Source organism: Triturus cristatus, chromosome 6, assembly GCF_964204655.1.
Source record: "Triturus cristatus chromosome 6, aTriCri1.1, whole genome shotgun sequence".
Lineage (NCBI taxonomy): Eukaryota > Metazoa > Chordata > Amphibia > Caudata > Salamandridae > Triturus > Triturus cristatus.
Genome location: NC_140589.1, coordinates 1,021,002,176 through 1,021,018,304, shown reverse-complemented (window position 1 = coordinate 1,021,018,304; position 16,129 = coordinate 1,021,002,176). Strand labels below are relative to the sequence as shown.

The 16,129-nt window shown below is 47.2% G+C and overlaps 1 protein-coding gene across 1 annotated transcript in view; it reads left to right on the top strand.

Annotated features, from left to right (window-relative positions):
• Positions 1-7,566: 7,566 nt before the first annotated feature.
• The window catches only part of LOC146820941 (two pore calcium channel protein 1-like), a 653,069-nt gene continuing 644,506 nt past the window's right edge, over positions 7,567-16,129 (top strand). Inside the window, exon 1 of the mRNA XM_085609765.1 lies at positions 7,567-7,812. Within this exon, the coding sequence (XP_085465891.1) occupies positions 7,717-7,812 (96 nt within the window). The 5' untranslated portion in view covers positions 7,567-7,716. The remainder of the gene's footprint in view (positions 7,813-16,129) is intronic.

Below are 16,129 nucleotides of genomic sequence, written 5' to 3'. Positions count from 1 at the left end.
CCTACAGGGAATGACAAGTCCAAAGGAAGAGTAAGTGTTCAGTCCGCAGTCTGATTGCTGTGTCATTGGCGTTCAAACAGTATATGGCAGTCCATGTCGAGGTCCAAGGTGAGTGTCGCAGAGTGTATCGGTGGACAGCGGAAGGGGATGATGCAGAGGGCAGAACCAAGAAGAAACAGGCTATATGGCGGAGATGAATGCTATTGCGTCCTTCTGACCACAAAGCCAGATTCATCCGCATCTTCGTCCTCTGCTGTTTCATGTGCCTCACGTGCGGGTGGTGGTGCCCTTTCTCCAGCACTGTGTGTCAGTGACACCTCAGGGGCCGGAGGTGGAATGTCTGCTGCACTGGGTGGCACTGACACGTCAGGGGGCGGAGATGTGTGTTGGAAGGCGTTCACCGGGGGGGTTTCGGAATGCGTTCCTGACCACCCGTGGACCCACCTCTCCCAGAGTTAGGCCGAGCAAGGGCGGGGAGGCCCTTCCTGGAAGGGTCTCGTACCTAGGATCGCACACGCTGCGCCTGCACTCTCTGACAGAGGGACACCACACAGTAGTTCTTCGGAAGACAGTGTACTTTTTCGTAGGGGTAAGGGACCTTTATGATCCGAAATGCAGGTACAGCGCCACAATCAGCTGCGATCTCGTGATCGGGGTATGGGGGTAGCGGGACAGTCTTTGAGTCAGTGTCTCTGCGGAGTATCCTGCGCACAGCTCTCAATCCTCGAGCTGGGGGATGTTGCTTCTCTCGGCAATCTCTGCTGATTCCCTCAGTGGGGAGTGCCGCGAGTCACTCAGCAGGCACAGGTGGTTCGGAGTTCAGGGAGCCGCGACAGCGTCAGCAGGGCTCAGATGGTTCAGAGTTCGGGGAGCCGCGACAGCGTCAGCAGAGCTCAGATGGTTCAGAGTTCGGGGAGCCGCGACAGCGTCAGCAGGGCTCAGATGGTTCAGAGTTCGGGGAGCCGCGACAGCGTCAGCAGGGCTCAGATGGTTCAGAGTTCGGGGAGCCGCGACAGCGTCAGCAGGGCTCAGATGGTTCAGAGTTCGGGTGGCGTTCTTCGGTTCGGGGAGCGATCGAGCCGCGACCAGGTCAGCAGGCTCTCGTCAGTCCAGGTCTTCTCTGCCTCCCGTCCCTTCCGCACCCCTTGTTATACTTCCCCTCCTCTTTGAAGTCCGGAGTCCTCGCCGAGAGGGGTCTTGGTGCCTTGGGGCGGTGTGTCAGGGCTTCCTGTCGCTCGGCCCTTTGATCTGTTCAGGTGGGTCCGGGAGGGACTCCAGACACCCAGCAGGCGAGGCGGCCGCTCACCGGGGGCCTGGTGGCCGATCGAAACCTTCCTTGGGGAAGAGACCAGAGGTGTGACAGGGTCGGCGCCTCTCGGTCTGGCTTGGGGGGTTTCTCTCTCCCTCGGCCGGGCATGCGTGTTGGGGTCTGGCCGGCCATCGGGATGTTGGGCCATGGTGGCCGGAAGTCTGTGACATCGAGGATCGGTGCGGTTGCAGGGTGGCTTGCTGGTCGGTAGGGCCCACGCCACGAGGCCGGTCTCACAATGTGGATGTAGTGGTAGCAGCAGCATGCATCAGTGCCAGGCCTTGTGACAGCAATATCAAACAAATGGAGGGAAAAGAGGGCTTAAAATAATAACAATCAATTTTATTGTTATCCCAGGTCCAGCATACATGCCCATGAACATGTGAAAACAAAAGGTATGCAGTTCCTAAAGTGAATGCAAGGTGTGACAGAATAACTAAGGGGTACCAAGGTGGTAACAGGGAACTGAAGTGAAAAACAGGAGTAAAAGTAACTCCTTATTTGGAAAAGAAGACCCTCACACACCCAACAAGCGGGTGTCTTGCTTCATCACCGGGTCTTTGCTCCTTATCGGGCCGGCAGGTGCAATGCCCGATCAGGCACCTAATAGGGCCTTCCTAGCGGAGATCTTTATTCCAACGCCGATGAGTGAGGTGCGTGTGGGGGGGGAAAAATTTTGTGACATAAGTGAGTGTAGGTGCATATGAGGTAAAAGTGAGTAGATTAAAACAGGGGTAGGTGATCCACTAAATAATTTTAATACAGTGTGGTCACCATCCTGGTTAAAACAGAAAGGTATAATCCGCACATTTAACACCGTTAGTTATGTGAGTGTATGTGCTGAGTTGATCAATAGGTCAACATGTTTCTTGCCTTTGCATATCATAAATGGCAATTCATCAGGACCGGGGAAATTATTGCGGCTACCTACACCTCTTTGGTGGTGCCCAACGTCTATAAGAGATTAAATGATTGGCACGCATACAGCACCCTAAAAAAGTGTGGTACCGTAGCTAAAAAGCACACCTGCAGAGAAGGAAAATAACAACAAATAAAAAGCATGAAAAAACAACAATTGCATTGCAACGACAGTTAATTCAGGACAATTGGTGGTGTCAAGACAACCGTGGCATGCAAAGCTATTGAGCAATGTATGGAGGACTTGTAAAGGACTAAAGGCAAATGCAGAAAAAAGCACAAAATCCAGTAAATGATACCAGAACCAATCGAATTAAAAGAGACAAGGCAATAAATGAACTCACCCTCCTGGGCTGTGCTGCATACAAGGCCGGGGGGAGTAAACACTAAATTTTAGTGTCCTGTAATGAAGGGAACAAAGAGGATACCGAACAATAGCAAATTGTTTAACAAATGCACCCATAAAAGTTGAATGCGGGCAGGAGAGCGGATTAAAAGCGCCTCTACTGTATGGCATGTCGCAGGAGGAACGGTAAATAACTCTGTGTCGACCGCCACGACACAATGTAGGGGTAACTATAGTAATTCAGCTCCAAAGAAGCATGAGGCAAGTGATGAGTAATAACCAGGTGTGAATGTCGCCACCAGTACAGGAGTTACAAGGGTCACACTCCCAAGTGCTAGGGGGAGGGGCAAGGGAAAGGTAGTGAAGCCGTGGCAGACCGCGCGGTCCAAGGACGCATAGTGGGACCAGCGCGGTGCAGTAATTAGAGACACTGCGTGATTGGAGAAAAGGCGTTCTCGGAAGTGAAAACGCTGACCGTATCGTGTCACTGTACTCACGGTTCCGTGATTAAGGAGACGCCGTCCACCTAGTATCTCGCCAGCTGCTGTAGACTGGTGTGTGTGTGTACAGGCCAATCCTGTATAACGCCACCCAATGGCGTGGTAACGCGAGAGGTGGGTGACGCCGGAAGTGCGCGTGCTGACGTAGAAAATGCTGGGGCGCTACCAACCGAACGTGAGGGGCAGCGCGTCATGCTCATTGCCATGGTTACAAAGATACGCGCAGACAAGCCAAAGTCAGTTTTTAAAAACGCGCGCCAGATCACAATAATAAGGCGATGTTAAGGGGGCACTCGGGGTTCGAAATGGACTCCATCGGGGTCGAGGTGGAGATCAAAAAGCAATAGGCTACAATGTCAAGAAGGAACTAGGGAGTTCATAATAGAAGTAAACCACAGATAACACTCATAGTTAGTTGCAGGCATGGCAATTACTTCGGAGTTACACACAGTGGGTGCGGCAACTCGAGGAGTGTAAAAGTGTGTAAAGGACAGTCATGATGAATTCAAGTCAGCATACTCCAAGGAATTTCCTCATTAAGGCCCGTGGTATCGGCAGCCAATCTTAGGACCCACCGCTGTTCGAGTCTAAAGAGGGTTCTTTGTGACATTTGAGGATGTGCTTCAAGGACAATCCATTGAAAGGAGTTAGGGGCGTGGTGTTCAAGCTGATAGTGAGTAGTCATTTTGTTGTTGGTTTTAGCGCATCGAAAACTACTCTTGTGTTCTAACATGCGTGTCTTAACTGGGCGGGTCGTCATGCCTATATAGGGTAGACCACAGGGACATGTCATCATGTAGACGCAATTCGAAGAGTTACAGTTTGTGTGTTTGGCAATGTTCCATATTAAACCGTTAGGGAATGTCACTTCTTTACTGGTGAGTGTCTGGGGGCACATGGAGCATGATCCACAGGGATAGTGCCCTTTGACTGGAGGAAGATCCCATAGCATTCTTTGTGAACTTATGGTAGATTTCTTTGGTCTGGTATGGATCAGTAGATCCTTAAGATTACTTGTGCGCTTGACTGCAAATCTGGGGGCCTGCAACTCCAAATGACCAGTGTTAAGAATTCCCCAGTGTTTTTTATGATGGATTTTATCCTGTTGGAATCAGGAGTGAAGGTAGTGACACATGTGATGGATTTATCAGGTACCTTGATGTTAATGTCCAACAAGCTCTCCCTGTTGTTGTTCCTGGCTCGTTTACGAGCCTTCGCTACTACATGTCGAGGATAGTCTCGTTTGAGCAGATCATTCATGAGCGTGCCTGATTCTTTCTGGTAATCTGTCACAGAACTGCAATTCCTCCTGATGCGCAGGAATTGCCCAAACGGCAAGTTTTCCCTCAATGCCTTCGGATGAAAACTGCTAAAGAGGAGCAGGCTAATCCTGTCAGTGGGTTTGCAGTATAGACTAGTGGTGATCTTGTTGTCACCGAGACGGATACAGAGATCCAAGAAGGGAACTTCTGAGTCAGAGATGGTGTGAGAGAATCTTAAGTAGGGGTTCAATGTATTAATCCAAGTGCAAAATTCTATGCATTTGGTGTAATCTCCTTTCCAAAGGATAAGGATATCGTCAATGAACCTTTTCCGGAGCAGTACATTTGCGGAGTAGGGGTTGGAGAGGTGGTGAATGTCCCTAGCTTCGAAGGCCGACATGTACATACATGCTAGACTCGGCGCGAATGTACTGCCCATGGAAGTCCCCTGGATTTGGTGATATAACTGGGTATTGTACTCAAAAAAAATTTGAGTAAGGGCAAGACTTGCACACTCCATTATGAATGGAACAGGAGTGTTGGATGAATGTTCGCTGTTCATCAAGGCATCTTCAATGACCCCGAGGGTCGCTTGTTGAGGTATGTTAGTGTAGAGCGACTCAACATCAAGGGTCAGTAGAAGATCTATTTCCTGTGGGTTTTGAAACCCTCCAAGGAGGCGCAGGACATCAGTCGTGTCGCGGATGTAGGAGGGTGTAGTGGTCACTAAGGGTTGAATAAAATGGTCAACAAATTGTGACAACGGTTCCAAGATGGACCCTATGCCTGACACGATAGGTCGGCCGGGTACCGGTGTAGTCCCTTTGTGTATCTTAGGGAGACAGTAGAAAAAGGGGGTTACCGGTTCTTTTGCTGTCAGAAAGATGGCCTCTTTTTTCGAAATCCAGCCTTCTAGTTCAGCAGTCGAGACCATTGAACAAATGGTTCTGGTCAACCTCGGGGTAGGGTCTTCCTTGTGGCAGCAATGCCATGAGGATGGTCTTGAGGTCATTGAGGAACCCAGCTACCACTCGCTGGTGTGCAGCCGTGGCAGGCTCACTTTCTGCATTAGCCCGCTCCATGCTCTCCATTAACCTCCGCATGTTTCCCAACTCCTGTGTGACATCGCTAGTGCCACTCTGACTGGTCAGTTGTTCTATTCTCTGAGTGAAGGCTCCAGCGATGTCAGCCATGGTTCTTTGGAGAGTATGGAGTGGACTGTGGGTGTCCGTCTGGGACTGTGAGTGGTCCCTGATGGGACTTAGACACCCACAGATGGTGTCTAGTTTGTCTGCCATGCGGTCGAAGCCAACCCGCACCTGTTCAGCCAGCTGCTCCTGGCACCCAACACACGGCGTTGGAAGGACATGTGTTCGACGTGGGGGTCCTGGGAGGCAGCCGTGGTGGTGGGTACTGCCTGCTGGGTAGTCTGTGCAGGGGGTGGGCTCTCCTCATAGCGGCTGGGTTGCCTAGCTCCTGGAAGTTGGCTGCGGAGGTTGTCCACGAGCAGTCGGAGGGTGTCGGAGTCGAAGCTGTGGTGGTCCTCATCGTCATCAGAGAAGAGAGGCTGCAGAAGGTGTTGATTCTCCCTCTGCAATGTGAACGGGAGATGCAGTTTAACAATGTGTTCACATGTATGTTGTCGCATTGTACATGTTAACATACAGACAGCTTGACTGTGTACATCGTGGCTGTTTGGGAGGAGCTGCCTATTTGAGGTGGGACAGCGGACATTTCGACAGAGAACAGATGGGGGGGCGAATTTGGTTTTGCCAGGGCGCTGTCTGAGCAAAGGCTGGCTCTGGGTTGAGGTTTTGGTTTGTTGGTTACACCACTTACTGAGATTGTGCTGCAAAGAAGTTGTAATGCATGGGCAAAGTGGGCTCTGGCCCAGGGCTCCAGCATTTCAGGGGGCCTCCTGATAGAGCAGGCTCTGCTATGCAAAATCGTGCCCTGTTGACCTTGAATAATTCATAAACAGATTGTTTTAACTACTGTTTCACTTTAATTTATTTTTAATATGGTTGATGTGTGAGAACCTATTACAGACATTTTTCAGTCAAATGTTGTCTTTATGTTTCATGCAACAGCCATAAAAAAGTTTCTTTTAGATCAAATGGGACAGGGTCAGAGATTATTTGCAGTAATGTTAGTGAGTCGCTACTGTGTCACATTGTCGAAAACACGCATCACTATCCCTGAATATTAGATGTAACAACTTTAGAATTTCGATGAGTGTGCCCGTGCACGGTCAGTGTGACCTGACCAAAGACTGCATGAAAGAGCTGAAATTTGATCATAAATCCAAAGCTGTTCAAAACAAAGGGGCCTAAAATACGTTTGGTCCGGGCGCCCAAAATCCTTAAGGTGACCCCGCTGTGCTGTCCTGTAGGTTAAGAGTGTTTTGGCCATCCAGTCCACCGACCCGCTTCGGGGCAATCATTATCACACCTGCGGGGGTAAGCTGCGCTCGAGATTCACCACCGCCTCCGGTATCAAGGGCGGCGGCCCTCTGTTTCGGTGACAACTTTTCTTCTTTTCTCGCAATCTCACCTAAAAAAAAAAAAACTTTTTCTGAATACCTGACTCCGTGAAAAAAAATGTCGACGTTGCGTTTTGCAAACAATTTAGCACTAACAAATAGTGCGTTGCACAACGTTTTGTTGTTGCATTTTTGCAAGTATTCTGCAAGCTAGCATTATGGCTGTGCTGTAAATAAATGCTGCGCAATTGTTTGTAGTTTATGTAGCAGGCAGGGTAGCACAGATATGTTGATGGTGTAGTCATATAGGCCCATTTGAGGCGCTTACTACTGAAAAATCATTTTTGCATTTTTTTCCAGTCTGATCTGAAATTGCAAACTTTCTGTTTTACCTATTACAAATTGACCACGTTTCATATTGAGGGGGTGGCTTCCAAGCGGAGGGCATCATGTTTCAAGTTAAGCTCGCGCCTGCTAGCGTTTGCCTCTAAGAATCTCGCGGAAGGAGGGAAAAAAACAGTTTTTCCTCACAATCGAGCAGATGTGGTTAAAATGTTACTCTGGAAAGAGGAGCCTTGAAATTCCTTCGCATTCCTGCTGAGCTGTTTCCGCTACATCCTGTGTCACATGACAGTCAAAAATCATGGCTTTAAAACCTAGCGGAGAGGAACGGCTGCGGATGCTCGGCGCTGTTTATGGTATCTGAGCAAGGGGGAAGTGTTCACGGGCCTCGGCGCTGGAGCTGAATGGGCGAAGAGCATCGCTAACTCACAACCGGGCTCGCGGATTATGCGCGTGCAGCAGCCGGGGTTGGGCGCGCCTGTGGGTCCCCTGTTCGTTTTCCCAAAGTTTCAGAACTTCCCAGTGCACGAGTAATCGTCCCCGCTTGTGAAGCCAAAATGCCTGGGTCCGCGTTGAAAAACTGCGAGGAAGACATTGTTCCCGCGGAGAGGGAAGGAAAGGCGGAGAAAGACGTGAGGGAGCCTCCAGACTCGGTATGTGCGATCCAGACGGATCTCGAGTGCGTTAAAAGCACAATCGGCGTTCATTTGATTGCGCTACACATCGAAAGCTGCCCATTCTCTCTTGATGGTTAACACATGTTCTGGTGAATAGTTCATTAACAGGGGATCGAATCCTGTAAGGCGCAAAGTGCAAGAAACCCTTGTCTTGAGTTAATAAATGAAAAGTCTTCTTGTGTTAAACAGGCGCTAGCATGCGGCACAGCTGCTAACCCAAACAGGCTCAGCTTTTTCGTCAACTTTTTTTTGCCTAAGATGTTTGCTTTTCTAAACATTGTTATGACGATGTAGTCCGATTTAAAGCGAAATGTGTGTCCTTGTGTAATTTATCTAGTGCTCATATAAAGCGCTCCAATGCCTTCGGGTCGAGTTCGCGCTATATAGAACTGAAAAAAAAAAAGTTTTCATTGTATGGCTGGTGGTCCACTAATATGGAGTGGTCAAAATGGGGGAGGAGGGGAATGCGGTTGGACGGTGAATTTTAGCAAAACAGTACCCCTAATTTTTGTGAAGAGACCACCATCCCAGGACGATTAATTCCGATAGTTGAAATGCTTCAGCTGAATTGTAAGACAGGGCGACTCCTGTGCTATGTAACTGAGGGAGGGACAGGCAGCTAAACAAGCCTTATTGCTAGGGTGCCTGCTTCCTTGAGAGAATTGGAAATGTGCACAACTGCTCATTCTGAAAATGTAAAGGGTGCTTGAAAGCTGTATTGGCTTTAATTGATGCAATTACTGGCAGCTTCCTAGTGACACAATTTTACCTTTCTGAGAGATATTGTCATTGAGCTATCAGTTAAGCTGTGACGTGTGCTTTTAAAAAACAGTAATAAAACAAGCATTGGCAAACACCACTAGGTCTCACCTTTGCAAGAGCTATGGGCTTTGCAGATGTGTTTTAAAATATATTGTATGTACACCAGCATGGCTTCTGTTCAGCATTGCTAAAGGTTAGTGGGGTAAAGGTGAGTGGAGAACCGTAGGGTGTCGTGGGGGGAGTAGAGTGTCGTGGGGGAGTAGAGTAGAGTGGAGTGGCATAGAGTATAGGCTTCATGATGACACGATTTTAACTATTTAAGAGGCTTTGTAAGGGAGCTATCAACTAAGCTGTGAAGTGTGTGCTTTTAAAAAACAGTTATAAAAACAAGCATTGGCAAAGCCAATAGGTATCACCTGTGTAAGAGCTATTGGCTTTACAGATATGTTTTAAACATGTTGTACACCATCGTGGCTGCTGTTCAGCATGGCTAAAAGTTAGTGAGGTAAAGGTGAGTGGACTGTTGAGAGAGTAGCATGTCGTGAAGGGAGTAGAGTGGAGTGGCATAGAGCCCAATTAAGTGACGTAGAGCAGAGTAGATTGTCGTAGAATGGAGTGGCATAGAGTGGAGTAGTTTAGTAGAGCTGAACGGCATAGAGTAGAGTAGAGTGGGGTGGTGTGGAGTGGCATGGCATGGACTGTCAGAGTGGTGTAGTGTGTCGGAGAGTGGTGTAAAGTGGCATGGAGCTGAGTGGAGTAGTGTCATGAAGTGGCATAGAGTGGAGTAGAGTTTTGTAGAGAGACATAGAGTGGAGTAGAATTTAATGGAGTTGAGCATCATAGAGTGAAGTACCGTGGAGTGGAGTGTCATAGAGTGGAGTGTCGGGGTAGAATGGTCCAGAGTGAAGTGCCATAAAGTACAGAGTAGAGTGGCATAGAGTGCATGGTTTTGATTAAAGTGGTGTAGAGCACATTGGCTTAAATTGCGGTGACATAGAGTAGAGAGGAGTGCCACAGCATAGATTGCAGCGGTGCAGAGTGGAGTAGAGACACATGGAGTGCAGTGGCATAGAGTAGATTGTTTCAGAGTAGAGTGAAGTGGCATAAACTGGAGTGGTGCAGGGCAGTGTGCAGAGGTTTAGAGTGGCATACAGTAGAGTGGCGTAGAGTACAGTGGTGCAGAGTAGAATTGTGTAAAGTAGAGTACAGCAGCGTGGAGTGGGCAAAGTGCAGGTGCACAGAGTGCAGTGGTGTAGAGTAGATTGCTTCAGAGTAGCGTGAAGTGGCATGGGGCAGGGTAGAGTAGGAGTGGTGCAGGGTAGAGTGCAGTGGCACAGAATAGTGCTGTAAACTGTACCGGCATGATGTGGAGTGGTACAGAGGGCATTGGCATAGAGTGCAGAGGCATAGAGTGCAGTGTTGCAGATTAGAAAGGTATAGAGTGGAGTGGCCTAGACTGGAGTGGTGTAGAGTGCAGTTGAGTGTAGTGGAGTGGGGAAGAGTGCATTGGCATAGAGTAGAGTGGTGCAGAGTAGGGTAGAGATGTGTAGTGTAGTGATGCAGAGTAGAGTGCAGTGACGCAGTGTGGAGTGGCGTAGAGTGGAGTGCGGTAGTGTGGTACAGAGTAGAGTGCAGTGGCGTGGGATGGTACAGAGTGGAGTGGGGTAAAGTATGCATGGTGTGGTAGCTCTGCCATTACAAGCAAAACATCTTCAATTAAAATGAACATTATGTTTGCACATACAGTTTTACTGATAAAATATGCACCGCACAAACGATAATGTGTGGAACTGTCATCACCTATTGTATTGATTTCTTTTTTTATCATATTAAAATATTTATTTCTCCACCACACTTTAGAATTACCAAAAATGTGCTATATTTATACTTCCCTAATTCTGATATATGCTTAAATAACTGCAGTTCATTTGCACATTTACATTTTAATATGTGCTAGACAAAAATAACATTTTACAGCCCTCCATCCAGTAGACTCCCAGTAGCCAGCATGATTGTCACAGAATCCTCTCACTAAGAAGTCGGAGAAAGAAAAGTAAACACCAAGCTCCTTGGAAGGCAGAGCCTGACATTTGACTCTGTCTTTGAATGCGCAGCAAATATGACAAGATAAGAACTTCACTTTTACCTTTGGTTTTTACAGTGAAAATGTGTTTGTGTGTATGTATATATGTGTTTATACACTACCTAGTGGCAGTCTCCACAAGGTAGTTATAGTTTGGATCTTTTGTTTTGCTAATAACTTTGGCCCTGTTGTACGGATCTCCACAAAACTTTTCAAAAATGTGCTTCTTACTTTAGTTTGCACGTGGAAAGTTTCGGAGTGATCCATCAAGCAGAGGCCGAGAAAATAGGGGGTCCAAAAATGCAAAGTCCCCATGCATTTTTCATAGACTGCTTTAAGATGGGCTACAGCAAAAACTACTGAACGGAATTACACCAAATCTGGCCGTAAGCCAAATGTTGGTCCACAGATTGTGTTGTTTGTGATTAGTTTCAAATCCGTTTAGTAGTTTTTGAGAAATTAAAGGTAAAAAATAATTGTATATTTTGGCAGTTGGGCCGGCAAAAGTCTCGGAGATTCTTGTTGGAGTGCAATTTGAAAATAGAGTGTTCTGATTGGCACAGGGAGATTTATTTCTTTTAAATCATCTTGCTCCTATGGAAGTTGAACTCCCACAAGCACTCTTATTGGCTGCTAGCAACATGAGAAAAATGTTGGTGGCAGCCGTTACAGGACTCTGGGATTTAGTCCCCTGTCCTGAAGTTGAAAAAAAAAGAAAATATATGGGGGCAGGGTAGGGATACCCTGAGCCCCTAGGCCCCTTGGGGAGACCCAGAGGGATCCCCACCCCTTCCGGGGCCAAACCCAGGGCCAAAAATAGTGCGATCCCACAAGACTCTTGTGGAGTTGAAAAATGGAAGAAATATGGCTACCGGGCCGCATTTAAATCCCAAATGCCCTGGTGAGGCTACTCCAGGGCTGATTTCATATAGGGGAGAGGGGTCTGCATGAAATCCCTCCCCGTGATTCCAAAGGCCCTGGGGAGCACACCCTAGGGCCAAAAGCTGTTTTTATGGGGAGTGGGGATGCATGGCCCCCTCCTGAACTGCCAGGGGCCCCTCCTTGAGCCTCAAGAGGCCCCAGGGAGCCCACCCCTGGGGCTTAAATTTAAGAAAATGGGGAGAGAGGCTGTGTGGCCCACTCCTCATGCCTGAAACAGCCCTGCGGAACTCACCCGTGGGACTGATTCCATTAGGTGGTGGGGGCATGTATCCACCCCCTTCCTGAGCCATTAGCAGCTCTGGGGATGCCGTCTCCTGGGGCCGGCTCACATGCTGTGCCCAGGGGAGCCCACCCACGAGACTCATCAGTTTGCCTGTCCTCAGCAGTGCCGGCAGGAAAACCTGTGTTAGCTCTCGCTTGCCAGGAACATTTTTTAAATCTGCCGCTAAGCGGGAGCAAATACCAAGTCCAATTCCAGAGGGCGGGAGCTTCAAAAATGCTCCCGCCTGCTGGGGGCAGACTTTAGACTGCGGGCAGGGAAATAGATCTAAATATTGATGCCGCCCACAGGTAGCAGCTTTAGAAGCTTCTCTCTGTGGGGGAGAGCAATGCTGGCCAGCGCCGGATGTGGGGATCCAACTAGAACCTTCGATACTATCGTGGGTTCCCTAGGTGAGCACCAGGGCACTCACATTTTATTGCGTGGGCCCCAGGGAATAGGGTCCTCTGGGCCAAATCGGTCGAGGACGGGAACCCCAGGGAATGGAGTATCCGTGGCCAAAATCATCCAGGGAGGGGGGCCACGTGCCCCCCTCCATTAGAAATTGCAACAGGCACCAGGGATGGGGTCTCTGTGGCCGAAATCAGCCTGGGGAGTGGTACTGCATGCCCCCTCTCCCAAACAAGCATGCCGGACAGTGGAAAAAGGGGCCCGTGGCCATTATCAGCCTAGGAAGGAGTGCCAAATTCCCCCTCCCCCTGATAATAAAGCTGGGCCCCCGGGATGGGGTCCCCTTGGGCCAAATTGGGCCCAGGAAAGGGGGCCACGTGGCCCCCTCCCCCTGTAAAATGTGTCGGGGTCCCAGGGAATGGGGTCTCAGGGGCTGAAACCAGGCTGGGGAGGGGGGCAGTAAGCTCCTCCTTATAAAAATTACACTGGGCCCTGGGGGGTCTGGTCCCCGGGGTCAAATTCGGCCTGAGGAGGGGAGCCATGTGCGCTCATCCCCTTTATTTAAATGCGTGGCCCTGGAAGATGCAGTCTCCAGGGCCAAACAAGGCTTGCCAAGAGGGGCCCACACAGCCCAGCCTCCCCTTAATTTAAATAAACTTCCCGGGGATGGGGTTCGCATGGCCAGGCTCTATGAAAAAGCCCCTATAGCCATGAGCGGTGTGGGGTTAGCTGATGGGGCATGTTGGCTTCAGGGCCTGGCCACAGGTCAGGCCTTGTAGCAAATCCCCCACAGCACGCAGCAAAGGCTGTGCGTGGGGGGCTATATTTACATATAGTAATCAAATATTACTTTACGTAAAGAAAAAAAACCTAAAAATTCACTTAAAAAAATCAAAGGTTAAAGTAACAACATAGTTGGGTGTGTTAAAATGATTAGTCTTTTTGTTTTTTTAAACCTTAGTAATTCACAGAAAAAAACAAAGATTAAAATGACATTATAGGTAGGTGACTATGTCATTGATAACATTAACGTATTGAACTTAAAAAAAAAAAAAAAACACAGAAATTCAACAGCTATAGTTAGCAGTGCTAACTATAACTTGAGCCCCCTCCATTTACGCTTCTGACCTCACTCACCACTATGTAAACTATAAAACAAACTAAGACCAAGACTTCAACTCCCAAAATGTACTGTAATTTTAAATCCACACCCGGAGCTGGAAAAATTGTGTCCTGGTGACATGGAATCATTTGGCCACCCTACAAAAGACCATTTTCATCATACACATTTACATGGGATCTCATGGGATGCAGCACTACTGGATGTGACATAAGTAGCTACAGTATCAAAAACAAGCATTGGCATAGCCAATAGGTCTCGCCGTTGGGACCTTATACGTTTTTAGCCAGAGCTATTAGCTTTGCCGATGTCTTCAAGCTACAGTGTAGAGCAGTGTGGCTGCTGTGCAGCATGTTGAAAAGATATAATAAAAAAGCGTTGTAAGCATTTTTGTTATTTTATATATAACCAAGAAGCTGTTATGTAGAACTGAACAACCCAATTAAACAAGTACTACAATGCATTTACATTTTTTCAGAAAGGTATTTGTTTGTGGTTTCCTTCGTTAGAATAAATGGCGATTAAACATGGAAGTACCCAAATACTTCCAGCTATTAATCTCTATTTGTATCTATTTCTTTGTTAGTAGACAAGATCCACGTGACCATTTAATAGTAACTTTACACAATTGATGCATAGTAATGTTAAATGCAGAATAGAATTGTACTCCTGAAACAGAAGTAAGATTAAAACAAGCATTTGCAATGCAATAGGACTCGCATTGACACAAGACCTATTGTATTACATCATGGACAACGGGGGAGCACAGACAACAGGAGTGCGGGCAGGGGAGAAGGGGGCGAGAAGGCACGGACAAAGTAGTGCTCACAGTCTAAATAACACATACCGTACTGTGTAACACTCGAAGTAAAGGGGCCAGTAGCAATCGGAGGGTACAAATGAGGACATGGCCATAATAAGGAGGGACTTACAAGTCTCATAATCAGACAACCGCATTTACAAAAGACAATGACCCAAGCCAATTAAAAACATGGGTGGAATGGGCGGAGATTCCACTCCATACTCCATTACTGCATGTCTCGCAAAGCAAGCAGCGCATATGCGCTGCCGCTATGGGCTCGACCTAAAAATATGGAGGAACTGCCAACTCCTCACTGGAATAATTCAAGGTATTGATCTAGATATTTAGAGGAATCAATGTTGATAACGTTCCTCTAGGGACACTACATATACACGCACTGAACACTGATTTCTAACAACCCTTAAATAATCCTATTACTTCAAAAGGTTATTGTTGGGCATGTTGTATGCTCAACTAGATGCCTCAAAATTGTGGTCTGATGTCACCATCACAGGTGCCATAAAATCCAAAAAATCTGCTTAACTGATGCCTTTGGGGTTTAAGGCTTCTGCTACAAAAGTCAATAAATCTACTAGAAAGATAAGGGACTAGGGTGTTTTCTGCAGAGGCCCATCTATGTAGCAGTGCCAACTGCATGAAATATTGTCTGGGAGTTGTCAGACTGTAGGATGTAGTTGTACACGTAATCCAATGGCCACAGGTTTGACTCAAAATATGTGTTAAGATGCTAACTGCATAGCACTGCTTATAGCCTACAGCTCATAAGACTGTTAATACAAGAGTAGGTTCCAGCATTTATCGCAGAGAACTTTGCTGGACCTGAAGCTCATTATTTAATTGCATGGCATAGTTCAAGGCCAACTGGAGAATTCTTCTAGAGAAGAATAAAAAGGCATTAAGTTGGACAAATCTTAGAAGTACCAAACATACTGGAGTATTGCTTGTTACACAACCTCCACATGATTAATGCCTGCCAAGACTCCTTATGTAAGCAGGAGAATCAATTTAAGGTAAATGTAACTTTACTTTTCTGTCAGTTTAAATTTCATTTCAATAAGTTCATGGGCAAATTTAATTCCTGTATTTGTAACTAGACCCTATATTTTTCTAAAGGCATGCATTAGATTTGTGGTTGCATATGTAGACTTCGTTCTACCCCCGACGAGACAGCTGCTTTTTCAGACGGGTATCACTACATCGTGGGTGATTTGGTTATAGGTATATAGCAACTGCAGTGTAATCAGAATAAGAAGCATACTACTACTAGGAGTCACCGCGCCCAGACATGATAAAGTTTAAGTGCATATTCACTCCAATTTGTAGTTGACTATGCCTGGATGTACACAGGCCTCCCTGTATTCAGCATATTGTTCAATATAAATATTGAAAAGCCAAATTTGCCCTTGCCTGTATTTAAAACAAGACACAACATCTTGCAGTAAGCAAGTGCTCTCCTTAGGTCTTCTGATGGGAAAAACAATCTATAAAAATATATTGATTTTTTTTAGAGGTTGGCTAGTTACTAACCTTTCACAAGGTTAGTTTTCCTTGACAAACGCTTCTGTAGTATATAGACCCTAAAGAATTGCCTAGTCTGGAGGCAGGGTTCGTTTAAGGCACGGTGTAGCGAGTCGCAGCCAATTTACATCAGTCGGAAACTATTACCAATAAAGCATTGCCCATCAGGTCGGAGACCAAGGTTCTTGCAATTAAGGATCAGTTTTGCACCCAAAATTTGCCCATAGTCTAACAACTGACGGAAAGCCTACCAAATATGTGAACCCTGGGCGTCCGTCCGTATTCAGCAATGTAAATCCGGTTACTCTAATGTAAATTGGGTTGTGTCGCATTTCTAGTCACGATACATTATCGCAACCAATCCCTACCTGCTTT